The 26,542-nt window shown below is 36.0% G+C and overlaps 1 protein-coding gene across 1 annotated transcript in view; it reads right to left on the bottom strand.

Annotated features, from left to right (window-relative positions):
* Nucleotides 1-26,542, bottom strand: part of CPNE3 (copine 3) — a 51,286-nt gene that overhangs the window by 4,282 nt on the left and 20,462 nt on the right. Inside the window, exons 6-15 of the mRNA XM_025870801.2 lie at nucleotides 23,198-23,281; nucleotides 20,321-20,410; nucleotides 15,721-15,819; nucleotides 12,656-12,742; nucleotides 11,410-11,469; nucleotides 10,783-10,916; nucleotides 6,050-6,104; nucleotides 5,918-5,969; nucleotides 2,047-2,180; nucleotides 450-686 (exon numbers count right to left, since the gene is read on the bottom strand). Of these exons, the coding sequence (XP_025726586.1) occupies nucleotides 450-686; nucleotides 2,047-2,180; nucleotides 5,918-5,969; nucleotides 6,050-6,104; nucleotides 10,783-10,916; nucleotides 11,410-11,469; nucleotides 12,656-12,742; nucleotides 15,721-15,819; nucleotides 20,321-20,410; nucleotides 23,198-23,281 (1,032 nt within the window). The remainder of the gene's footprint in view (nucleotides 1-449; nucleotides 687-2,046; nucleotides 2,181-5,917; nucleotides 5,970-6,049; nucleotides 6,105-10,782; nucleotides 10,917-11,409; nucleotides 11,470-12,655; nucleotides 12,743-15,720; nucleotides 15,820-20,320; nucleotides 20,411-23,197; nucleotides 23,282-26,542) is intronic.

Raw genomic sequence — 26,542 nt, 5'->3', positions numbered from 1 at the left:
AACATGAGGAGTCCTGAGGTGATGGACCTTGACTGTTTATCAATGTCTATATCCTGGTTGTGGATTCTGTGCTATAGTTTTACAAGATGTTACCATTGGAGTAAACTGGGTAAAACAAAGTCCTGAGAGATTTTCGTCAAATCAACTTCCAGTCTGGCAAATTCATCGTATACTTGTATAGAGTTTTTCTGTTGTTACATACATAGGTAAAGATAAAATATATTTTAAAACATTTACAGCAACACCATTTATAACAATTTATCATATAGACTGCAAGAGGCATGCAAGTATACAACTTGAAGCAAAACTGTGAAATCTAATCAGGGCTCTTCAAAAATCCATACATCCTCTAACCCCAGACACCTACTCAACTACTTGGTTATGCATTGGTGAAGGTCTGTGTTCACAGTCCTTAGTGTGCATGAAGAATAAGAAGAAGTGGTACTCACGTTCTGGAACTGTCTGAAAGGCACAAACTGGACAATATCTCGGATGGCTACCTCGCCTGATGGGGAGCGGAGACTTCCACCATCACCATCCAGAAACTCCATGGCACTGAAGTCAGCACCTCCTACTCCAACAATGATGATGGACATAGGAAGCTTGGCAGCATTAACTATAGCTTGTCTGGTCTCATCAAGGTCTGTTATCACACCATCAGTAATGATTAAGAGCACATAATATTGCTGCCAAGAAAGAAAATTATATCTACTGAGCAGGTTGAGCTCCCAAACAATAAAAACAATGGTTTAAAAACATCTCCAGCTAGGGCGCCTGGGTGGCTCAGATGGTTAAGCGTCTGCCTTCGGCTCAGGTCATGATCCCAGGGTCCTGGGATCGAGTCCCGCATCGAGCTCCCTGCTCCTTGGGAGCCTGCTTCTCCCTCTGCCTCTCTCTCTCTCTCTCTCTCATGAATAAATAAATAAAATCTTTAAAAAAAAATGTTTAATAAAAAAATAAAAATAAATAAATAAATAAATAAATAAAAAATAAAAACATCTCCAGCTTGATGAGTCATTCAGTCTCTTTCTTGCTCATTTTCCTTGCCAGTCTCTACCCAGGATGCCAACTACACAAAATATTCTAACATTCTCTAATGACAAGGAGATTTATTGATACAAAAACTGCAGGGTTATTAAAAGTGCAACAGACCACAAAATAGGGTTGGCATAAATATACAGAAGCAAGACATCTAAATGTCAAAGATTAAACTTTTAATGAGCATAAGAATAAACACTTTAACGTAAGTATGAATTATGTTAAAGTATTGATCAAGGGAGTAAGTGGCAACTCCATTTTTTAAAAGTCAAATATGGAAGTAGAATTGTTTATCAAACTAAAGTGTACTTTTTAAAAAATGGGTATGGTTTAAGGGGGGAGATTCTTTCTCTCAATTCTGTCATTTCTGACAAATACTTTTAGAGGATGGTAAAATGTTGCATAAAATTGTGACTCCATTTTTTGGGTCATTTAAAGCTAGAATGGAAATAAGTTTTATAACAAAGCTAATATGTGCTGAGTGTTTACTCTGCCCCAGGCACTGCGCATTTTTTATCAATTACCTTATTTCACCTTTCAGCATCATATGAGGTAGTTATCACTGCCTTCCTTTTCGGTATAAAAAGTTATGAAGCTAAGAGAGATTTGGTATCAAGGTCCAACAGGTAATGGTTATCTAATCCAAACCTTTTAAATAATTTTTAAATAATTTTTCATCAGCAACTGAAATTGTAAATTTTCTCAACCTTAATTTGTTAAGTCTACCTTTGAAAAGGTAGATTTTAATCATTTCTGTTTAGTAAAACCTATTTAAGAAAATTAATTCAAATGGCAGAGAAAAGACTCATGAGTATAAGGGTTATCTTTTTGTTGTCTTGCTTTTACTGATCACTAATTTGACAACTACCATTGTTACCCGCCCAACCAAGGACACCTATATTATGACTTTACGCTCTTTGTATCTTGATGGACCAAATAAATGGAAAAATGGCACCAGAAGCAACTACCAATCCACATTCTCCTTGTCCCCTGCACTACAGCACTTACAGAAGCTGTCTGTTGTTGGGTAGCTGCAGCAGCAAACCTGGCCACATGGTTTATGATTGGAGAAAAATTAGTTGGTCCGTAGAGTTTTATCTGAGGAAGGCAGGCCCGATATGCTTCTATAATGCCTTGGATTCCTAGACAAAAAAAGCAGTATTAAAAAGTCCCAAACACAATTTAATTGTTCACTGTTTACCATACTGGTTAATTTAATTTTATATATGTATGTGTATGTACATATATGTATGTGTATACATATATATCTATTGCTTTAGTGAAAAGTTCTACATTCAAGAGTTCTTCTTAAACCTTGTATTACAAAACTTCATACCTATGCTCCATTGCAAACACCTATAAATGCTACCCTCCTCCAATAAAAGACATTTATTTTCTTTTTTTAACGATTTTATTTATTTATTTGAGAGAGAGAGAGAATGAGAGATAGAGAGCACGAGAGGGAAGAGGGTCAGAGGGAGAAGCAGACTCTCCGCTGAGCAGGGAGCCCGATGTGGGACTCGATCCCGGGACTCCAGGATCATGACCTGAGCCGAAGGCAGTCGCTTAACCAACTGAGCCACCCAGGCGCCCAAAGACATTTATTTTCATCGCAGCTAAACTATTCATTAATCTACAGGACTGTTATATTGCATAATTGTTGTGTTTTAGGAATAAGACTTTAATGGAAAAAGAAACATGAAAAAGGTGCTGCATCACACAACTGACAATAAGAGGAAAGAAACATCTACTGATGAAGTGGAAAAACTTTTGCACATGTGGCCATAGATTCTACAAAATCAGATGGCTATAAACCTAATGTTAATTGTAGCCGAGATCTTACTCAATGACTTAAAGGTTAAGCATAGTATGGTAAACTGTATAGTTCCAATACTTCATTTCCAGGTTATGTATTACATTTTGCTGCAGAAACACTAATGTGTCTGTTTATGCCGTACTGCCTAGGCCTGCTGGGATGTTGTATAGTGGAAGACTGGCAGGGCCGTTCGACTAGCTCTGACCAAGCATGTAAATGGACATGACATTCATGTCTAGGTAGACGTTTTAAGAGCCACTGCCTGTTTTCACCAGCAATCTTGCTCTTTCCCCCTGCAAAGGGAGTAGCACATCCCAGATAAGGTCCTAAGTCCCAAAATAAGAAACATAAAGAAGATTAGCCACATGTAAAGGGATATATAAATGAGCAAGAAATAACGTATCACTAGAAATAAATTATCTAAATCACTGAGAGTTAGACTGTTTATTACAACAGCACAACTTAGTGGAGGTTGAATGGCATTCCTGGTAAAAGCACTGCTAGTGAAGCTTTCTTTTTTTTTTTTTTAAGATTTTATTTATTTATTTGACAGAGAGAGACATAGTGAGAGAGGGAACACAAGCAGGAGGAGTGGGAGAGGGAGAAGCAGGCTTCCAGCTGAGCAGGGAGCCTGACGCGGGGCTCGAACCCAGGACCCTGGGATCATGACCTGAGCCGAAGGCAGACGCTTAACGACTGAGCCACCCAAGCACCCCAGGTGAAGCTTTAATGAGACATATGCGCCTATGGGATCTACCCCTTATATTTGAGAGTCCAGGATGCAGGTAAGATACTAGAAATCCTCAAGAACATCCCTATACTTGTTGAGATCATCAAGGAATTCTGCCTCAAAAGATTTTTAATGTAAACCAAAACAGGTCTCTTGCTTAAAACATACCCAACAGATCAGAGATCAACAAGTAAATGAAGTAGATACTTGATTTAAAAGTTTCACAAGACCAACTCTCTTAACATTTAAGAGTTCTAATTCACTCCTCTTTGTCACTTTGAGCTTAGGAAGAAGTCAGTCCAGTACTAACAAAAATAATACTAACATAGGCCAGCAGCAGGATTTTACTGCAACGACACATACTGTAGAAAATTTGAGTCCCCAGAGCAATAATATTTTCATTTTTATCATCTCAGCTTGCTTTTCAATCTGAAGATATATAAACTATTAATTAAATTTCTTCACAGATATCAATTGCCTTCAGTTCCTCCACTAAAATTAAGTTATGCCAAAATCCTTCTTTTGCATTGAAGGAACAAATGAGACATGTTATTTCTGGGCAACTAAGTTCAATGATTAATTAAGAAAAGGGGATTCAACTTCCTTGCTTTAAAATAAGGTTGTATTGTTTTCAGCACAGTATGTTCTTTGTCTAAAAGCAAAGGGATTTGGGATGCCTGGGTGGCTCAGTCGGTTAAGCATCTGCCTTCGGCTCAGGTCATGTTCCCAAGGGTCCTGTGATTGAGTCCCACATCAGGGGGCCGGGGGGAGACTGAATAGGAGCCTGCTTCTCCCTCTGCCTACCGCTCCCCCTGCTTGTGCTCTCTCTTTTTCTCTGACAAATAAATAAGATCTTAAAAATAAAATAAAATAATAAAATAAAATAAAATAAAATGAAATAAAACCAACCATTCTTTTTTTCAGACTATGAACCAAAAGTAGAAAAGCTGCACTTAATGACAGCCCAAAGATGGGCTCATTTTACTCAGAGTAAATGAACGTCTAAAATGAATTATCACATGATATGTCATCCATATTTATTGGTAAGAAAAGAGATGTAATTACACTGAATTCCAAAAATTGTTCCAATTTCATCATAAGCATGAAACACAGTGCTTGAAAAGAATTGCTATTCCCAGTTTCAAATGCTAGGGATAAAAAGGTCATAACTGGCCACTGAAAGTACATCAAAGGAACACTGAATTAGTAGGAAAAAAAGTGTCCAGGAAAAACAAGAAAACCCTAATATGGGACACCTGGGTGGCTCAGTTGGTGAAGCGTCTGCCTTTGGCTCAGGTCATTCATGATCCCAGGGTCCTGGGATCAAGTCCCGCATCAGACCCCCTGCTCAGCAGGAAGCCTGCTTCTCCCTCTCCCACTCCCCCTGCTCATGTTCCCTCTCCCACTGTGTGTCTCTCTCTCTGTCAAATAAATAAATAAAATATTAAAAAAAAACCCTAATACAAATTATCCCAACAAAATGTTCATGCTCTTCTGCCTTAGGAATATTGTTCATGAATACTGAAGATAAGGAAAGAACACCCTCATTGTTCATGAATACTGAAGATAAGGAAAGAACACCCTCTTTTGTTAGAAATCTAAACATTCTGTAATTTTCAACAGGACCCTTTGCAGAAAATTACCTATTGTCTAAAATTTTATACCTCTGCCCATACCTCCCTGTCTTCCTCCAAACTGTTCAGTCTTTTATCATTTTGTGGGACGTTTGGCATTTTAGGTTGAATGCCCAATGGGGTTAAAAGGAAGAAGCCCTTGGATATTTGAAGTATAAAAAAATGAAATTAAACAAATGTCAGCCTTCCGCTGTCTATACAGAGGAAAGCCACTATAGGAGTTTAATTCTTTGTTCCTTTAGCCCATTCAGATGTAGTCTGAGTAACATTTATTTGATGCTGGACATTTTTTTCCTTATAGAGAGTGACTGCTACTCTGAGAAAAGCTTCATAAATCTGATACTAGATAACTCATTTTATTGAAGGTTTGTTTTAAAATAAGATGTGAAAATAAAGTGAAATGTGAAAATAATATGATTATTTTTATTGATCTACTCTCAAAACTGAGAATTTTCTTGTTCTATTAAACCTCTTAAAGTAGAACTAGCCAACAATCATCATCATAATAGATTTGCACCATTAGTATCTTACCACTCAAACCAACAACGTGGTGTAATTCTTCTACTTTATACAACGGAAAGTTAAATATGTCACAAAAAGAAAACTAGGGAGGGAATCTGAGTAAACCACAAGAAAAAAACAAGTAACAAACTAGTGAGGTGTTCAGTATAAAATCTTCCTGTTTACTTTTTAGCTTACCGTTGCAGAAGGGATTGGATGGATTAAAGTTCATTGGAAATTCATGTGAAACCTGCCAAAAGAGGAAAGAATTGGTGAAGCCTGTTTTGCTTTTGTGGGAGGCAAATATTTAAAAATAAGATTTCCTCTTACCTGCCACTGAGGAGGTATCTGAGCTCCAAAACCAAAAGCTGGAAACATTTTATCACTAAAAACAAAATTTGTAAAAACTGAAAGATCATTTTTTAAATAGAAAATTTTTTTACTCTTAATAAAACCAATAGTTTCCTTTTTAAATTCAAAATCTTAGGAAAATATAAAGATTAAATCCATAATAACCACCAGAGAGAGCCAATGTTAGTATTTGGCAACAATCATTCTAAGTATTTTTCTGTGCTATGAGGGAGAAAAATCTCTCTATATATTTATAAAAATGGAGTTTATATTCATATTTTATAGCATGCTATTTTCTACTTAAGTACTATATATCGTTTTGCTGAATAAATATGTAGATAAATCCATAACGCTCTAAAAACCACAAGTTCGTTGGCTTATGGCAAACTCATTTGGCAGCAAAACCTGACCTCAACTGATATGAGGTTATTTATAGCTTTTATTCATGCCACTGAATATGAATATTCATACATTTGGCCACAGAAACATAGTGCAAATGCCACATATAAAATTTTCACATTTTTTGTAGCAAAATGTGTGAATATTTGGCCCCAGTGGCTTAAGGATAAAGGATTATGAACCTCAATATATAACATCATGTGAATGGCTGCCAAGTATTCCACTATATGGATATTTTCCCCCAACCAATAAACATCCAATGTTTTGTTATTATAAAACACTGTAATGAACATACTAATTTTTCTGCTAGGATATATATTTTTTAAGATTTTATTTATTTGTCAGAGAGATAGGGAGAGAGCACAAGCAGGGGAAACAGCAGGGAGGGGGAGAAGCAGGCTCCCAGCTGAGCAAGGAGCCCGATGCAGGACTCGATCCTAGGACCCTGGGATCATGACCTGAGCCGAAGGCAGATGCTTCACCAACCCAGCCACCCAGATGTCCCAGGATACTCTTTTTACATTAATTCTTAATGGTTCTTTCTCCACTGAGGATAGAACCTAAGTCAGACAGATCAGGAGTATTTTTCCCAGTTTGTATTCTGCCTTTAACTTTGTTTAAAATATATTTCCTTTTATAGTTTTCAATATTAATGAATGTGAACAAATAAAATTTCTCTCATGATTTCTGCCTCTGCTGCCTTGCTCAGCCTTCCTCACTGCAAATTATAAACAATTGACACAAATTTATTCCTAGAATATTCAAGGTTTGATTTTGATATTAAACTTCTAATTCATCCAGAGAGAGTTCAGGAATAGGCTATGAAACAGAAACTGCTACTCTTCACCTGTATCCATTCTCTCCCTTCTTAATATTAGAACACCCGTGCTAGAGACCACAGTAACTCTATCTATTCCAGCACCTCTGGGCTGTGTGTGGCCAGGTGGTGGCTAGATTCTGGTCAGGAAAATGTGAATAGAAGTGGTCGTCAGTCACTTCTGAATCACGATGCCCCTAGGAGGGAAGGCACCTGTACTCCCTTCCAGTTGCCTTTCTCCTCCTCCCACTGACCAGACAAGATGAGAAACATAGCAGTTGCCTTGGACCCAGGGGTGGAATCTACTACTTGACAATGGTAGCACTGCCGTACCAGTCCTATACTGTCTCTAGACTTGCAACATGAAAGAGAAATAAACCTCTCTTGGGGTAAATGCATTTTGTTTTGGGGGTGTCTATTCCAACAGTTTGTCTATACTCTATACAAAAGAGTATCCTAACAGGGGCACCTGGCTGGCTCAGCTGGTGGAGCAAGCAACTCTTGATCTCAAGGTTGTGAGTTGGAGACCCAGGTTGGGTGTAGAGATTACTTAAACATAAAATCTTAAAAAAAAAAATAGTACCTTAACATATACTGGTATGAGTATGAATTAGGGATCCAAATTCACTTCTTGTCTAGTTTAGCAGCTGTGACAACTCCTTTTCCCTAAAATGTCATCTCTGTCACATACTAAGTTCACGTACACACTAGGGTCTATTTCAAGACTTCTTGCTTTATTCTACTGGTCATGTACTAGTTCTGTAATATTAATTATTATAGCTTTAAAATGAGTTTTAATATCTGCAAACTCCCCTCATTTTTTTTCCTGAAAAATTTCTTGGCTTTTCTGATTCATTTATCCCCTCCAGAAAATTTTAAAAATCATTTTAGCATGGCTCCATTGCAATTTTGATTAGAATTGATTAATTTGGGGAGAAATTTTATATCTTACATCATTATGACATCTGCCTATCTAGAATCACTGTGTATCTCTCCACTTAAACAATTTTTTCTTTGTCCCTTAGTACAACTTTGTAGTTTTCCCTTACTAAAGATCACAGACCTCTTAATGAATTCATTCTCATTTTTTATTGCATTATGAATTGTGATCTTGTATCTGCTGTAATTCTTGAACTGGTTATTGCTGGCTGGCGAGAAATTGCTGATTTTTTAAATTTTATGTTGTATCTGACCACCTTTCTCAACTCTCACTACTTTCTAATATTTTTTTACTTGATTGTTTTAGGTTTGAATTCATTCCTTACAGGTTTGCTAGAATGTATGTATGAAACTGTCTTGGCCTGGTGCCCTTGTGAGGAATGGCTCTTTGACGAGCTATTCCATTCCTTCCATGGTTCCAGGTCTACGCAGGCTCTTTGAATCAACTCTGGTAACTTAAAGCTTTCCTCCCCCCCAAAAATAATCCTTTAATCAAGATTTCCCAATATAATAACAAAGTTTTACATACTATTAACTTTTAATTCTAAAGGTTTTTTTCTTGAATTTATGTTTATAATCTCTGTCTCATTACCAATATCCTATGCATGTTTTCTCTTTCTTGGGGGTCAGCGTTGGCAGATTCACCTGAGTTTTGTTGAACTTGCAAAGAATCATCTCTTCATTTAATTTACTCATTTAGTGGGGTTTTTTAAACTTTCCAAGTCCCTGCTTTTAGTGCTTATTAGAAATCAGCACAGTACATAATACAGCTTGGAAAGCATGTCTCTGGAGCAGACAGCCCAGGCTCAATTCTGTCTCTGCCAGTTATCAGTTGAGTGACCCTAGACAAGTTAACTTCCTATGCCTCAGTTTTTTCATCTATACACTGCAGATGATAATGGATGATAATAGTACCTATGTCACAGCAAAGTATGAGGATTAGGTGAGTATCATGCAGAAACTATATTAAATTGTACCTGACACATAATAGCTAATATATAGGTAGAATCTGCTATTATGTTATCTTTTTCTTCTTATTCTTTAATTTTATTTTATTGAAAAGCTAGTTCATTTACATTCAATTTTTCTTGTTTAAAAATAAAGGCATGTAAAGCCAGAAATTTTCCTCTATAACGACAGGACCACACTGTATGTTAACTACCTAAAATTTAAAAAAATTTTAAAAAGAACCACATATAGTTTTCTTGGTGCCCCTTATTTCTAGATAGTCTGTTATACTTCAATTTCCTCTTTGATCTAAGAACTACTTAAGATTTTTTTATCTCCATATGGTAAATTTTATTTTAGTTGTCCTTTTGATATTAACTTCTAGGTGGCAGTCTGATAAAGTAACTCTGTAATTTTTTAATTTTTTATATAAACCCCATTATAATTGTGTTACTTTAAAATTTTTATTATATTTCTATTTTCAGTTGAAATACTTTGATACTCTATTATCAAACATGTCCATGGTTATATTTTTCATTTTGAATTATGTAACAAAGTTTTCTATAAAATAATTTTTTATCATATTTAATGATAATGTCTTGAATTCTACTAGGCTGATATCAGAATCGCCACCTTTGGTTTAGATTTGTTTGCATTTGCCTGAAAAGTTTACCTCTTTAAATGTCATAGCAGATTAATGAAAAGCTCCAACAATATATGTAAGGGCTTTTATCATAAAGTAATAGGCAAAGACAAGTGAAAATTTATACAATGCCCTAAGAGATACAGAACAAAAAATTATTAATGCGGACTTTTTTTCTATTGTTTGGTAAACCTTCAAGAGGGCCTATTTAATCCATTCAAAAATCTACACACTGAGAATCTATTCAAAATATTTTATAGCAATTAGGTCAAGTTATCTTTTGGCACTTAATCAAAGTTGCCATTAAGAAAATAATTTGAGGGGCTCCTGGGTGGCTTAGTCACTTAAGCATCCAACTCTTGATTTTGGCTCAGGTCATGATCTCAGGGTCATGAGATCCAGTCCCAAGTGGTGCTCTACACTCAGCAGGGAGTCTGCTTGGGATTGATTCTCTCTGGCCCTTCCCCCCACTTGCGTGCTCTCTCTCTCTCTCTCTCTATCGCTCTCTCTCTCAAATAAATAAATCTTAAAAAAAAGAAAAAAGAAAATAATTTGACAGTGACTGCCAAGAAATAGACATGTTAATAAACAGTGTCTACAAATGTTTACAAATGTGTCATCTGGACTCCAATCACACAGATAACTTATCCCTAATAAGTAAACCCCAAGGAAACAGTTGACTCCAGTGAGCTATTAAATATACAAGCTATATATAATACATTATAACTGATCACAGCTAGAGATAAGAGGTCAAAAGTAAACCCTAAGACTGTCACACAGAGAAAACTAGAAAAGATAACACAAAAGAAATTTTAGGGAGAAAATTACCCCCACCATACCCTCTCCCCTGCCCCCAGTCAACCCCAGGCGGCCTTATCACTACCACCTCTATCAGAGTACTAGCAGATGGAACAGAAACTGCCCTTTCTGGGGAGTTATAAAAACAAATATTTTAGTCATACTCACGTATCATAATCTTGAATGACCAGTCCCACAGACCAGATAGCAGTCAAATACTCATTAACACCATTGGGGCTGATGTAATGAAGGGAGTCAGGAGACCTTGGGTCACCATTAGAGCCGGTGAAGTCCACACCCACCTGCCAAAGAACAATCACAGCCCTTACTAAGGAGAAGCCATATGCTCAATGTCCAGGAGACATTCATTCATCCCAGAGCCTGCTGCTGCCATTTCCTAACAAATGCCTGGGCCTACCAGTATTTACACAGACAATTAAACAATTAAAGCTTCAGCCTGAAACAACCTGCTATTCATATTTTTTCTAGATGACTCAAATCCATGAATTATTACACCCATGAGTTTAGACATAGGGCTTGTTTTGTAGGTTGTTTGACTAACGCTTTCTATAATTTAAATTACTCTAGGACTTATCTGTTTTCCATCAGAAGGAACAGGTCTTATCAACAAAGTTAAAGGCTTCATGATGAACTTAGACAACCAGTCTGAGAAGACCACACTAAAAAGCTTATGTAAATTTCAAAGTCAGTTTTACAGGAAAAGAAAGAACACTGCAAAACGGTAGGAGAAAGTAACATGTTACAGCCTACTTTGAAAAAGTCAGTGTTACTTACAGTAAAATTCAGCTGACATCCTCCCATGATATAGTCAAGGAATGTGCATTCCACTGTAATCTAAAAACAAATAGCAAACTGTTAAAATAAAAAATTTCTTACTGGGGTACCTGGGTGGCTGAGTCAGTTGAGCATCCGACTCTTGGTTTTGGCTCAGGTCATGATCTCCAGGTCATGGGGTTGAGCCTCGCGACAGACTCTGCACTCTCTGCACTCAGCGAGGAGTCTGCTTGGGATTCTCTCTCCCTCTCCTTCTGCCCCTCACCCCCCTTTAAAAATAAATAAACAAATCTTTTTAAAAAAATATCTTACTATACAAGCAAGAGCTCTCTGGCATATATTTTTAACAGTTTAGAAACTGAACACATGATATAAACAGGTGGAAACCACCCTAGCATTTGAGTTTAAGTACCCCTGCCCCTACTTGTCATAAATCGGTTAAGATTTTACTTTGAGATAATTAAAGCAATGTTAAGATTAGAATTTTTTAAAGATTTATTTATCTTAGAGAGGGAGAGAGAGAGCATGAGCAGGGGGGAGAGATATAGGGAGAGGGAGACACAGAGAGAGAGAGAGAGAAGCAGACTCCCTGCTGAGCAGGGAACCCAAATTGGGGCTCGATCTCATGACCCCGATATCATGACCTGAGCTGAAATTAAGAGTCGGACACTCAACCGACTAAACCACCCAGGCCCCCCTAAGATTAGACTATTAATGGCCAAAGATGAAATATACTTACTTTTTTAAGAAACTAGTAATGAGTCTAATATGTTGAGAGCTTGATAATAATCAAGATTTTTAAAAAAAACAAAACCAAAAAAACCCATTTGTTTGTTGTAAGAAATCTCTTGCATTTTTCCCTCTATTTTTAATATCTCAACTTGAAATTATGACCAGGATAGATGCACTGGGTCAGATCATTTCCACTAATGCCCTGGGAAAATACCATGATGTTTCACATTTCCTAAAAATAAGGAAAAAACTTTAATATTCTTTGTCTTTTGCTAAAAAGTTGTCAAACCTTAAAAGCAAAGTTATTTGAAAGATTTCTTTACTTTGCCTACTCTCTTCTTTTCCCTAAGAGTGTCCAGATGATCATATGATTTTCAACTGCCCAAAATTCAATTCACATTTCCTAAAATAAGGAAAAACTTTAATATTCTTTGTCTAGTTTAATATATACCATATTGAAAAAAGAACTTGAAATGTGATCTCATTATACTATAAATGGTTAAGATCAACTAACCTCACACTGTTTCACACTGATAACGCCTGAATTCTTGTAGCTTTTCTTCTTTTGCCTCTTTTTTTCATTTATGCATTCAAATTCCACCTGTAGGAAGAAAAGACAAAATATTAATTCTTACTAGTGATATAAAAAATGCCCATGTTGGGGCGCCTGGGTGGCTCAGCCGGTTAAGCATCTGCCTTCCGCTCAGGTCACGATCCCAGGATCCTGGGATCAAGCCCTGCGTCAGGCCCCCTGCTCATGCTTGTGTGTGCATGTGTCGTCTCTGTCTCTCTCTGAAATAAATGAAATCTTTTTAAAAGTGCCAATGTGAATTTAAATGAATGGCTTTTTTCTCTTGGAATCAAACCACCTGTTGATGTAGGTCTGTTGCAAAATACAATTTTGAAATACTTACTAATAAAGTATGTGAAATATTTATCACTGAAATTTCCAAAAGGCATCCCTAAGATTGTATAACTTTTAAAATAGTTCCTAATTATAGATTTTGCCTCTGTAGATGATCTCCTTGCAAATGCTCCAAGTAGCATTCTTTATTTTTTATAATAAGGGAAATAAAATATTACTCCAAGCCATTACTTTCAGAAAGAACAAAAATATGCTGCTTAGAAAAGAAGGAAAAAACCTACCATCAGAAAACGGAAATATATGGAGCCTGTGTGGTAAAATATGCAAAGATCATCTTTTTCCCCTGGGAATACTTTTAGGAATAGAACTTAATATCTTACGTCTTCTTTTCAGTATAGTTCCTTTCCCCAAATAGAAGGATCTTCTTTTCCACCTCCGAGCCATCTATCTATATATAAGGCTTGGCTCAAGCTGCCCTCCTCTATAACATCAACTACTATTCCAGTGTTCTATCTCCATTCATCTCTTTAAACTTCTACAACCATATAAAATTAGTTACATAGTTTGTGTTATCCTCAATTGTTTCATTTCATTAATTTTGTTTCATACCTAAGATATAATCACCTCCAAATTATACCTTCAAATTTTCCCTATCTTGATCAACTCATTGCACACTTGATGAATCACCTTTTCTGATTAATAGAAAGTAACTTAGATACTTTAGACAGAGTCATTGCTAATTTTCTAAGAATCAAAAATTAAAAGGTACAATAGATACAATGATAAAAAACAAAATCATGTTAAACAAATTCTTTGGTAGTTCAGGATCCTGCCAGAATCTTAGTCATCATCATAAATATTAACTACTGAATATTTGAGATGCAGAAAAGCCCTAAAGAGAATTCTCATTGGTAAAAGGCTGTGTTACTTCAATTCATTTATTCCCACTTTGACAGAGTGTCTACCAAGTAGCAGGCACTGTTCTAGGCACTGTAAACACAGAGATAAGATATGGCCCTACCTGTGAAGAACTAGAGTGGGTAAACATTGTCACTGCAGCAACATTAAAAGCCCCATTCTGTCATGGAGAAGGGAAGGACCAAGAAAGCTGGATTTAGAAAAACTCTACATGACCCATAAAGTATTACAGAGTTCGTTGTTCACTACCATCTAAAAGCAGGTCATTTACTAATTCTGCAAGATAGTGACAAAGTGAAATTACTGAAATGACAATCCAGACCACTCCTCATATTTAGTTCTTTTCGGTAGCTTGTTTTAGTTGAACTGTTCAGACTTTTAGCATTTTCCATTAGTTCTGCTTTTAAAAAAAATTCTTTAAATAGGAGATTTACAGCTGAATTTTGCTATTTTAATTCAAAAACTCTTAATTCAAAGCTAATACAATTTTTGCACTTAAACCATTAGATATGATTTTAAAAGCCTTTCCTACTTCACACAAGCATTTCTGTACAGGCTACTTCTAGTACCTGCCCTTTGTGACCAGGGAGCAGGGACAGGGCTATAGATCTCTATGTGACCTACTGAAAATTCTCATTTCATTATGTTTGTTTAAAACTCGTTTCTCCCCATTACTTAAACCAAATGGCTCATAAGTGTTATTTATTTATTTAGTATTTAAGTTTTGATCTAAAACTATCAGTATCTTTTCTTAAATTTACTTCACTTAAATGATGAGGTAAAAAAGACCTCACCTAACCATAACCTCTTATCTCTTAAACCCCATGTTTCTGTTTTCAAAAGCAAAGGTCGTATATATGAACATTATGCAGGTCTCTAAGCATGTAATAAACAATTCATATTATTCATTTATTCTGTTATAAAGAGAATTAACAGCTAATCTCATTCAAACTAGAAAGGAAATAAGATGGGAGCAACTGATAAATTTTACTCATAAAATTCTCCAAAATAGTTTTTAGCCACCTAGGTTTGAGAGACAGAAAAGTTTCAGAAGCACTCTCAGATATATGTGGGGATGCTAAATAATAAACTGAATGTAGTTAAGGCACATGAATGATCTTAACAAAATTAATGCCATTAGATGGAGGCTTAATATTATATAATTTGAAATACCATAATTATGCTTTTATCCTTCTCTTTGGTGGAAACAAATCAGAGAGAAAAGCCAGAGGCAGACTGTACATTTATGTACACAGTCCAAGCCCAGGTATTTATCTAGTGTTGTAGAACTTAATTATTATGACCAACAAAATGCCAAATGCTTTAAAACTAGGATTTTCAATCAAACCATATATGTTGCCCGAAGCTAAAGGAAACCAAACCTCTAATTTTTTTTTTTAAGATTTTATTTATTTATTTGACAGAGAGAGACACAGTGAGAGAGGGAACACAGCAGGGGGAGTGGGAGAGGGAGAAGCAGGCTTCCCGCGGAGCAGGGAGCCCGATGTGGGGCTTGATCTCAGGACCCTGGGATCATGACCTGAGCACAAGGCAGACGCTTAACGACTGAGCCACCCAGGCGCCCCCAAACCTCTAATTTTAAATGTAAACTTATACTCCCAAGTACGGATTTTGGATCATCCAACTACTACACATATAAGATCCACAGATTTCAGAATATTTTGTAACACAAAGTAAAAACATGGCAGACTGTTTACTATACCAAGGAAAAAAATGAAATAATAAATACATGGCCAAACAGTAAAGCACATTCAAGTGACAAAGATTCAACTTACAGGTGAATTTCTGGAGGCTTCTTTCAGTTTTGTCATGGTGGTTTGAAATGTTCCAATGAGATCATGTGACCCATCATTATCATAATCATAGCACTCTACCTAGAATTAAGTAGCATAAAAATATATAAAAATCAACCTCATTTTATTTAAAAGGATTGACTGCAATAAATGGACTTACAAGAAGTACCCTATTAATTAAAAAAAGTGAAAATGTTTAATAGGAGAAGCAGGAACTAACTTCCTGGAAGACTAATACTGAAATACTTTCAAACCCCAGCTATCCTTGGAATGAGGTCTAGGATAGATTACAGGCAGATGAAAAATGCAAATACCGTTTAAATTCCACATTAAGCAGTTTCCAGTTCATCTATCATGCCCTTTAGAAGAGCTGATAAAATCAAAATGGAATTATACCTTCTTTCTCATCCACTTCTTTACTTTGTTATCACTATACAATGACTAAAAGCCTTCATCTGCAGGAAGAAAGGATGTCAGTGTCCTAGACAACTAAAACTTGTGTAATTAAATTCTAGATGGTTTAGAAATATGGCAAATGTATTTCATTAGCTTCAATCTGGTAAGGCTAGGCTTGTACTCAGAGTTAGACATGATGAAATCAGATTTGCATCCTAAAAATCACTACTCTTAGAATGAAAAAGAAAATTAGAGGAAAAGAGTACTTAATCCACTGAGGAAGTACCCAGACTGGGTCATATATTATCTCTATTTCCATGTAAGACAGGGTGAATTCTATTCCTATCTATGGCTCTCACCAAATGCTTGTTCTTTCTTAAAGCAGACAGAAGAGAGCTGAGAGTACTTGATGTGCATGTAGCTTTGTGCCAAGTTGACAGCGTAGCCAGAGGGTAAATACCCACAAGAATACATCATTATTCATTGCAATGAGAATATTAAGGTGGTGTGAACTGTTAGCAGAGGTGTTCATTGTGATCAGTAAATAACCAGTGTTTTTATAGTGCATTGTAATTTCAGAACAGATTATCTCATTTCTGCAAACATTTATTATGTGCACCTCACACTTTATCTACATAGGCTTGTGAAGTAGGCAAAGGAATTAAACAGTGTTAGAAGATGGTATCTTTTTTTAAATTTTTATTTATTTATTTGAGGGAGAGTGAGAGTGAGAAAGCACAAGCACGGGGGTGGGGCGGGGTAGGGAGCAGCAGAGGCAGAGGGAGAAGCAGGCTCCCCACTGAGCAGGGAGCCCGTTGCGGGGCTCGATCCCAGGACCCTGGGATCATGACCTGAGCCGAAGGCAGACACTTAACGGACTGAGCCATCCAGGTGCCCCAGAAAATGGTAAGTTTTATTTGGTAACCAACATAGGTAAAATAAAGCTGTGCTAAGGACACTTTTGAATTCTTCTAGAGATTTAAAATAAAAGCCTGTAACTGAGAGTATTTGCCAAGAGAGTATCCTTTACAAAGTTATATTAATTGCCAAGTTAAAATGCTTAGGATTTATGTGTTCACCAAGCAAAGTGATTTATTTTCTTTGCAGTCCTATGAGAAGTGAACTGTGTGCCTATCATAACAGGAAGTGTTTCATTCCTTACTAATATTTTCATTATTATTCCAGGGAGACTAAAAATCAATCAATAAAGACAAGGTCTAGAACTGCAATTTTGAGTAACTGTAAAAGACTTTTATTTTTTGTAAACAGTTTGGTCACTGACCAATTATGACACTTTGATTCTTGCCTTATATATCTGATACTTAATTTTTATTTTTTTTTAATTTTATTTATTTATTTGAGAGAGAGAATGAGAGATAGAGAGCACAAGAGGGAAGAGGGTCAGAGGGTCAGAGGGAGAAGCAGACTCCCCGCTGAGCAGGGAGCCCGATGCGGGACTCGATCCCGGGACTCCAGGATCATGACCTGAGCCGAAGGCAGTCGCTTAACCAACTGAGCCACCCAGGTGCCCTGATATTTAATTTTTAAACCAAAGTCCCTTTATCTGACTCTTCAAACTGTGAGGGGAAAAGAAAATCAATGATCTTACTAATTTTTTTCCAGAGAAAGTAAAATTAAGATAAAGCCAAAGCAATCTTAATATTTTCATGATTGCACTTTTAATAGATTTTTTTTTTAACTATGGAAAATAGAACTTGATTTTTTTTTTTTTTTAAAGTAAGTTCTATACCCAACATGGGGCTTGAACTCACCACCCTGGGATCAAGAGTAGCATGCTCTACTAACTGAGCCAGTCAGGTGCCCCTGAACTTTGCACTTTAGATTTGCATTCAGGAAACTCCAACTTCTATCTAAGACAAGATCAAGCTTTGATAAGGCCAATTTTATTTTTTAAAAAAGCATATGAACACCTAAAAAAGCATATGAACACCTTCATATGTTTAGACTGACTAAGACTACAGGGAATGTAAAAAGATTTTTAAGTTGGAATTTCTTTTTTTTTTTTAAAGATTTTATTCTGTTTTATTTATTTGAGAGAGAGATGAAATAGAGAGAGCATGAGAGGGGGGAGGGTCAGAGGGAGAAGCAGACTCCCCGATGAGCAGGGAGCCTGATGCGGGACTCGATCCCGGGACTCCAGGATCATGACCTGAGCCGAAGGCAGTCGCTTAACCAACTGAGCCACTCAGGCACCCCTAAGTTGGAACTTCTGATAGCTCACTCTAATAACTATATAGGAAAAATTCACCATTGCCCCATTGAAGACAAACATTCAGTGCTAAAGAAAGATGTGATGCTGGCCTATGTTCAGACACAGTTTGAGGTAAATGATGTAATGATTTGTGTTATTTAATTTCTCTTCTCAAAAATTCAAAAACTAATACTATTGGCTGTTTTAAACAATGATACAGTATCCGCAGTGCTTGTGACATTGAAATATATGCATATACACATATGTATATATGTAAAAGAATGCACACACCACACAACACTACATTCATTAAGGCATTCCCATTTTAGGCAAGGTGGCAACATGCATGATTATTTCTTTTACTCACTTGATCTTATAAGAATAATAATACATGCTGGAGCAATAACACTGGCACGTTCACACAGCAACAAAAAAACTATTGATGATTCTGACTCTATCCTCTGCTCTAAAACTCTTTTCCACACCTCTAAATGATTTCCAAACACCGAGAGAATCACAGATGTATGACTTTGTGATATTGCAAAGAAATACAGCACTAAAGAAATAAAGACAGTCATGACGTGGCAAACCAAGTTGTGTATGGTTAAAACAAACTGAGGAAGTTTTAAGAACGGAAGACATTCATCAGAGAAAGCTCAGAAAATCAGTTTACTTACTATAATAAAATAGCCCTGTAAGCATGCCACTGTGTGCAAAAAACGTTTAAGAAACATTGTTTCATTGTTAACACATTATTACAAGCAATCAGTTATGGTTTAGGCATTTCTTTTCCCCAGCCTTTCCTGTTTCTCAGATCTAATAAAGTTTCAACTTATTATTTTTAATGTGAAAAGCAAAAGTTCTAGATTTAGTATAACAATAGAAAGTAATTTTTAAAACTACTGTTCTACTATTTATTTTTTACCTAAATTTTCACTGCTGTTTGAAATAACACATAAATTGTACTTATATTAATCTTTAAAGTTCTCTGCCAACTGAGGACAAATTTTTTTGGATCTAAGGAATGAAGCCATTTTCAAGGTAACAGTATCTGTGCTATGTATAATGGTTTGTAAAACTTTCACTTTCATTAATTTAATTCTTCCCTTTTTGGTAATCTAGACATTATTTTCTCTATTGTATAAGTGAAAAAGTTAGATGACCTGCCCAAGATCCCTTACCTGGTTGAAGGCCTAAGCCTGACACGAAATCCTGTGCTCTGTGCCATCACCTTTCCTGTTTTTACCGTATTCAATACCAAAAGAAAACAAAAACAAAAACAAACTCCACTTTGGTTTGCTGACAAGTAAACACAAGAAGAAGCTTCTATCTGGAATCTTATATAAAGAGACTCTAGGATAATGTGTCTTAAAAATAATAAATATTTTCTAATAAATGGCTACAAATTAAAACGTTAAAAAAATTCTCAGACACATGCTACTTCCTGTTCCCACTCTGCTTTCCTAATGCTTTATACTAAAGCCATCTAGAAGTTTTCAATGAATAATATCCTGCTCTGAAAATAAGCGATGGAAAATGCCACCACTATTCTCTACTGCTGATGGTAGAAGGAAGCTCTGGGTTTTTAGTCAAGTAAATCTGCTTTTATCTGCAAGGGGCACACCAAAGGCAAAGAGGGCAGTTAAAGGTTCCTATTTGCAGAGCAAAGGAATCTTTAATTAAAGGGAGGAAAGATTTAAATTGGACATTTTATTTTTAAAAATGAAGAGTAAAATAAAAATCATAATTTTTGATTAAGCATTAGGTGAACAGATCAGTCAAACGTGTCGACCCTTCAAACTGACCATTTACTCACCAGAGACATTTCTATTTTAATATTCCTAAATACAAATAAAATTCAATCCTTACAGGAATCTATTAGATCATTTACTTCTATGAAATACTATCTAATCAACTAGTTTTATGAAAGACATATATGTGTGTATATATAAAATATAGATAACTTTAAATTACCTTGATCGTTTTGTCCATATCTCCATAGCACAGGGAGTTCAGAGAGATTTTAAAAGGCCTCCAAACAGGATTCAAGTTATTTTTAATAACCTATAAAATGAAGGTTCAAAGACTAGTTAGAAAAACATTCAGTCCATTAATATTTTGCTCTTCTTTTTCCTAGATTCTTGCTACACTCTCATCAATCATCCTTCACCTTTTCACCCAGTCAACTTTTTCAATGAAAAGCTATCTAGGACAATATTATACAAGCGTTAGAAGAAAAATGAGAAAGATACATTCTGAGAAAAGAAAAGAAACTACTTGGAAAATATATTTCACCTATATCAAGGTAAACTTAGAAACTACAGATTGTTGATTTTGTTGGAAACCAGGGTTTTCATTGCAGGACACAGAAGATTCAAATTTGGAATAAGAAACGATGAGAAAGAACCTTGCTGGGTTGGACTTGAATGGAAGAAATAGTCTAAATTTGTGATTTAAAATTTTTGTAAATATACATACACATAATAAACACAAATACACGTTTCCCAGCTATGTCCATCAAAAAGACAAAAATGAAATGACATCTCAGTAGCTATGAGCATAGCTAGCACTACTCCCTTAAAGGAATAGGGTTCCAAGAGAAAGGGCCAATTCCAGACCTGGGACAGAGTGAGCATAAGGTGACCTGAGAATATATTATTTTTTTTAAGATTTTATTTACTTATTTGATAGAGAGAGAGAGAGAGACAGCGAGAGAGGGAACACAAGCAGGGGGAGTGGGGGAGGGAGAAGCAGACTCCCCACTGAGCAGGGAGCCTGATGCGGGGCTCGATCCCAGGACCCTGGGATCATGACCTGAGCCAAAGGCAGATGCTTAACGACTGAGCCACCCAGGTGCCCCGAGAATATACTTTAATACAAAGTAAGAGAATGAGGGCACCTGGCTGGCTCAGTCAGAGCAGCATAATTGATCTCAGGGTTGTGAATTTAAGCCCCATGTTTGGTGTAGAGATCACTTAAAAAAAAAAATAAACTTAAAAAAACCCCATAAATAAATAGATAAATAAATAAATAAATAAATAAATAAATAAATAAATAAATAAATAAAAGAATGCTTAAATACTAATGGGGTTATGTTAAAAGAACCCAGAAGCCTTTTGATGTCACTCTCCCTGGCCAAATCTGGATTGATTTGAACAGCAAAAATGATGACAGTAATGAATTATAACACAATGAATACACTGTGTTAACAGTCATGAGTCTACTAAAAATTAAAAAGGAAGCAAGAAAAGAGATGAAAGAGGAGTATCTGTTAACATATGTAAAGGGATGAAAGATTTAGAAAAAAATCACTATTGGGGCGTCTGGGTGGCTCAGTCGTTAAGCGGCTGCCTTCGGCTCAGGTCATGATCCCGGGGTCCTGGGTTCGAGCCCCGTATTGGGCTCCCCACTCTGCGGGAAGCCTGCTTCTCCCTCTCCCACTCCCCCTGCTTGTGTTCCCCCTCTCTCTGTGTCTTTCTCTGTCAAATAAATAATAAAATCTTTAAAAAAAAAAAAGAAAAAAATCACTATTTCATAACCCCTAATATAAAAATTGATCTAGGTATAGATCATCAATAGACAGGTGATAAGCTAAAGAACAGTTTAATCATGCAGTCTCCAAGTATCACACCACAGATCACTTATTAATTACAAAAGGGAAAAAATGGAACTTTATCATGGCAAGATCTGGTGGTCACCAGCTTAACCAAGTAGACAAGGTTGGCAACATCAATACTGGACAGCCTGATATCATGGGTCCTCTGATGATACAGAGCAAGAACACATAATGTTCTTGATGGAATTGTTTGATTTGGATACAATTATAAAGAAACAGAAGACTCAGAATGTTAAACATACTGGTCTTGATTATTCAGGAGATTCAGTGGCATGAAAATATAAGGCAGATAGGGAGAAGAATCTTATTATTGAGAACATAAGAAACACATGCAAAATATGAAACTTGAATCAATCCTGGACAAAAATATATGGAGATACATATATATGTATATATATGTATATATGTGTGTATATCTATGTATATGTGTATATATATATGTGTGTGTGTGTATATAAACGTGTGGGACAACTGGGGAAATCTGAAGTTAAATGATATACTGAGTGATGCTATAAATTTTGAGTCCTAAATTAAACTCTCAGGTGTGATTGTATAGGAGAATGCCCTTGTTATTAATAAAAATCTGCTGTAGTATTAAGGTGAGGAATCATGATCTCTGCAGCCTACATTAAAATGGTTTTGCAGGGGCGCCTGGGTGGCTCAGTCAGTTAAGCGTCTGCCTTCGGCTCAGGTCATGATCCCAGGGTCCAGGGATCGAGCCCTGAATCGGGCTCCCTGCTCGGCAGGAAGCCTGCTTCTCCCTCTCCCACTCCCCCTGTTTGTGTTCCCTATCTCGCTGTGTCTCTTTCTGTCAAATAAATAAAATCTTTAAAAATTAAATTAAATTAAAATAAAATAGTTTTGCAAACAGGAAGTATACGCGTGTATGTCTGCATATGTATATATCTGTGTCTGTGTGTGTATGTGAGTGAGAGAGAAAGAACACACATGCAGGTATGGCCAGTTGCTAAATCTAAGTGAAGGATATACAGGTATACATCTTAGTGCTTTTTACAGGGTTTTAAATTTTTCAAAATAAAATTTTACTAGTAGTTCAGCATAGTAGCACCACCACATGAAAAGAAAAAAAAATGAGTTTGTTGATCTTGTAACTCTGGCTCTACATGTCTGAACTCAGATTGATATTTTTTTATAAATACATAATTTTTAAAAATTTAGATTACTACAATTACAACGGAAACCTCAACTCTACTTTTTCAAATTCTGATATTCACCTCTGTTCGATGAACCATTAGCCAGTTTCCATCAGATGTCTGCTTGTGGAATTCCAGGTATGGATCTGACTTTCCAAATAGATCCTACATTTAAAAAAAGTCAATTATTCTCCTCTGAAACCATGTGAAACCACACTTTATACATGTTACATGTTAGCAATACCTGAAGTCTAACTCCATAGTACAGACATATACAGTATAGTAGTAAATACAAATCCCATCACCTTCCTCACAAACTTACAAACTTGCTGATGCCTACAAGGAGAACTATTAAGGCATTTGTGATAAATGCTCGTAATCCTGTGTATCATACCTTTGCCTCTCAAAAAAACATGAGAAAATGGCTTTAATATATAGTGAACAATAGGACCCATAATTAATAAAATATGTTTTGGGTTTGTGTTCATTATTAAGAGTATTCATTCCCATACCACTGAATAGTTTTATATAAATGACATCCCAAATATTAGTCATACTGACTCCATGAGGGACAGAGCTGTTATCAGCAATAAAATGTACTTGCAGGGGTTAAATGACTTTGGCAAGATCACACATCTAATGAATTCATGGATCTGAGTCTTGACTTTATACCTTCTATGTCCAATACTCTTCCACCAATTCCACACATTTCTTTACACAGAGAGGGAGTAGAGGTAAATATGTGAAGTGCATAATAGAATTATTTCAAGCGTACAAAGTACATCTTCTTTTTCCTCTGCAATTCACCACAGCACCCCTGTATAATGCTGAAACACAGTGAGTGCTCAAAATACCCTTATCACCATCCTCAACACACACACACACAAATACACATACACATACACAGAGATAAAATTCTGGAAGAATGACCAAATCACTTCCAGAGGTCAAACTCAAGTAGTGAGATTATAAATTATTTTGTTTTCTCATTTTTGTTTGCCTTTATTTTGAAATTTCCATACTCTTTAGAATATATGACTTATTATTTGTCAAAATGAAAGGACACCTGTTAATTCCACAGTAATATATGCAGCTATGTCCCTGAATTGAAGATTTTTTGAGTCCTAAATTAAACGCAGTATTAAACTAAGAACTAAGATAATGTTATTTCCCTCCTCAGCAGTTCAATGTCAATCAAGTAATATATTTGGTACAGTCAAAAATATAAACACAGGGCTGGGGGTGGGGGGGAAGGAAGGACCTGGGTGGCTCAGTTGGTTAAGCGTCTGACTTTGGTTCAAATCATTTCAGGGTCTTGGGACTGAGCCCCATGTTGGGCTCCCCACTCAGTGAGGAGTCTGCTTCTCCCTCTGCCTCTATCCCTCCCCCTTCTCATGCTCTCTCTCTCAAATAAATAAATAAAATATTAAAAAAATATATAAACACAGGGGTGCCTGGCTGGCTTAGTCAGAAGAGCATGTGACTCTTGATCTTGGGTCATGAGTTTGAGCCCCATTTGGGTGCAGACATTACTAAGTAAACTTTTAAAATATAGATATAAATACATATATACACACACACAAAAGTTACGCAGAACTTTAAAAAAAATTTTTTTAAGATTTTATTTATTTATTTGAGAGGGAGAGAGAGCACAGAAGAAGAGGGAGAAGCAGACAGCAGAGAGCCCAACTTGGGGCTTGATCCCAGGACCCTGCGATCACGACCTGAGCCGAAGGCAGACACTTAACTGACAGAGCCACCCGAGCGCCCCAGAACTTTTTTTAAAATTTAACCTTATCTACTAAGAAGAATCTTAAGAATCAATGTAATAAGCGTCTCTGTAAACCATTTTATAAAACTAATAGCAGCACTATACACAGAGAAGTTAACTTTCTAAAAACACATTAATGTACCCTGTCTGACCTATCTTAGAAATAAATCTCTGAGAAAGGTTAGAATATCATTATTACCATTTTGAAAGTCAGACAACAAACCTTTGAAAGTTCATTAAGATGTCAGTAGTAGAACTAAAGTAAGAATTAACAGTTCCTGACTCAGACCTCTAGAACATGTTAAGTGAAAAAAAGCAAGGTGGACAAAAGTGTATATATGCACATCCAGAGAATATATATATGTCTGAAAGCATATGTATGGGGGCACGTGGGTGGCTCAGTCAGTTAAGTGACAGGCTCTCACTTTCAGCTCAGGTCATGATGTCAGGTTTGTGAAATGGAACCCCAAGTTGGGCTCCCCATTGAGTGGAGCCTAAGATTTTCTCTCTGCACCCACCCTGCCCACTCCCCACCCCCACTCACGTGTGCACACGCACACACACGTACTCTCACTCTCTCTCCCTCACTAAAAAAAAAAAAGTGTATGTATGTAGTATGCTACAGTTACCCAAGGGCTGAGGGTGGAGAATATAAATACAAATACATACATACATACATACATATCTATTTAGATACATCAATATACACACATATATACATATATGTATATACACAGAGACATACAAACATACACACACACAAAAAAACTTAGATTTTTTTTTAGGAAATTGAAAAATTAAACCATAAAATATAAATTTTAAAACACTATTACCTACAGGGACAAAGGAAGGAAAAACAGAGTGGACAGAGAAAGAAGCTAAATTTCTTGAATATATCTTGTTTTATAGATTTGGCTTTGGAACCATATAAATCTTTTATGTAATTATAAAACAAAGTTAAATTTTTAAAAATTAAAAGCAATCCCTAAATATCAAAAGCAAAATTCAAATGTGTCACTGTGATAGAATAACTAAAAGATTTCTTTAAAACACAAGAATTTGAATATATAACCCAAGTAGAATATATAACCCTAAAGACAAAAAGAATTTCAAGGAGGGGTGCCTAGCTGGCTCAGTCAGCAGAGCATATGACTTTTGATCTCAGGGTAGTGAGTTCAAGCCCCACAATGGGTGTAGAGATTACATAAATGAATAAATTAAGTTAAAAAAAAAGAATTTCAAAGAAAGCTCAATCTGTTTTCAGTAAAAATATTGTTAATTATAATATGGATATATTTTTATTCTGAAAGTATTAGATATTATAAAAGGCAAAACAGATAAGCAATTATGTTAACATCCTTAGGAACTGAGATTTTTCACCATAAGAGAAGGCAGGCACAAATATAGAATTAAAGAAGTAAGGCCCTGTAATTCTATATCTGAAATGGAAATAGTTATATAAATTTATGATTTAGTTTCTCTTTAAAAAAACAAAACAGTCTTTCCTCTAATTGTCTACTAAAAAGCCTTGGAAACAGTAAGTGGCAATAATCGACAATAAGCACCCCGAGCACAAGACTGGTCTCTAAATAACAATTTCCACTAAAATATAACCAGGCTCTTTTTAATCTGCCAGTCTGGGGCAGAAATTAGAT

The sequence above is a fragment of the Callorhinus ursinus genome, unplaced genomic scaffold, assembly GCF_003265705.2.
Source record: "Callorhinus ursinus isolate GAN/ISIS: 27379988/994484 unplaced genomic scaffold, GSC_fseal_2.0 scaffold5, whole genome shotgun sequence".
NCBI lineage: Eukaryota > Metazoa > Chordata > Mammalia > Carnivora > Otariidae > Callorhinus > Callorhinus ursinus.
The sequence above is the reverse complement of the archived record's forward strand: the minus strand, read 5'-3'. Positions and strand labels throughout refer to the sequence as shown.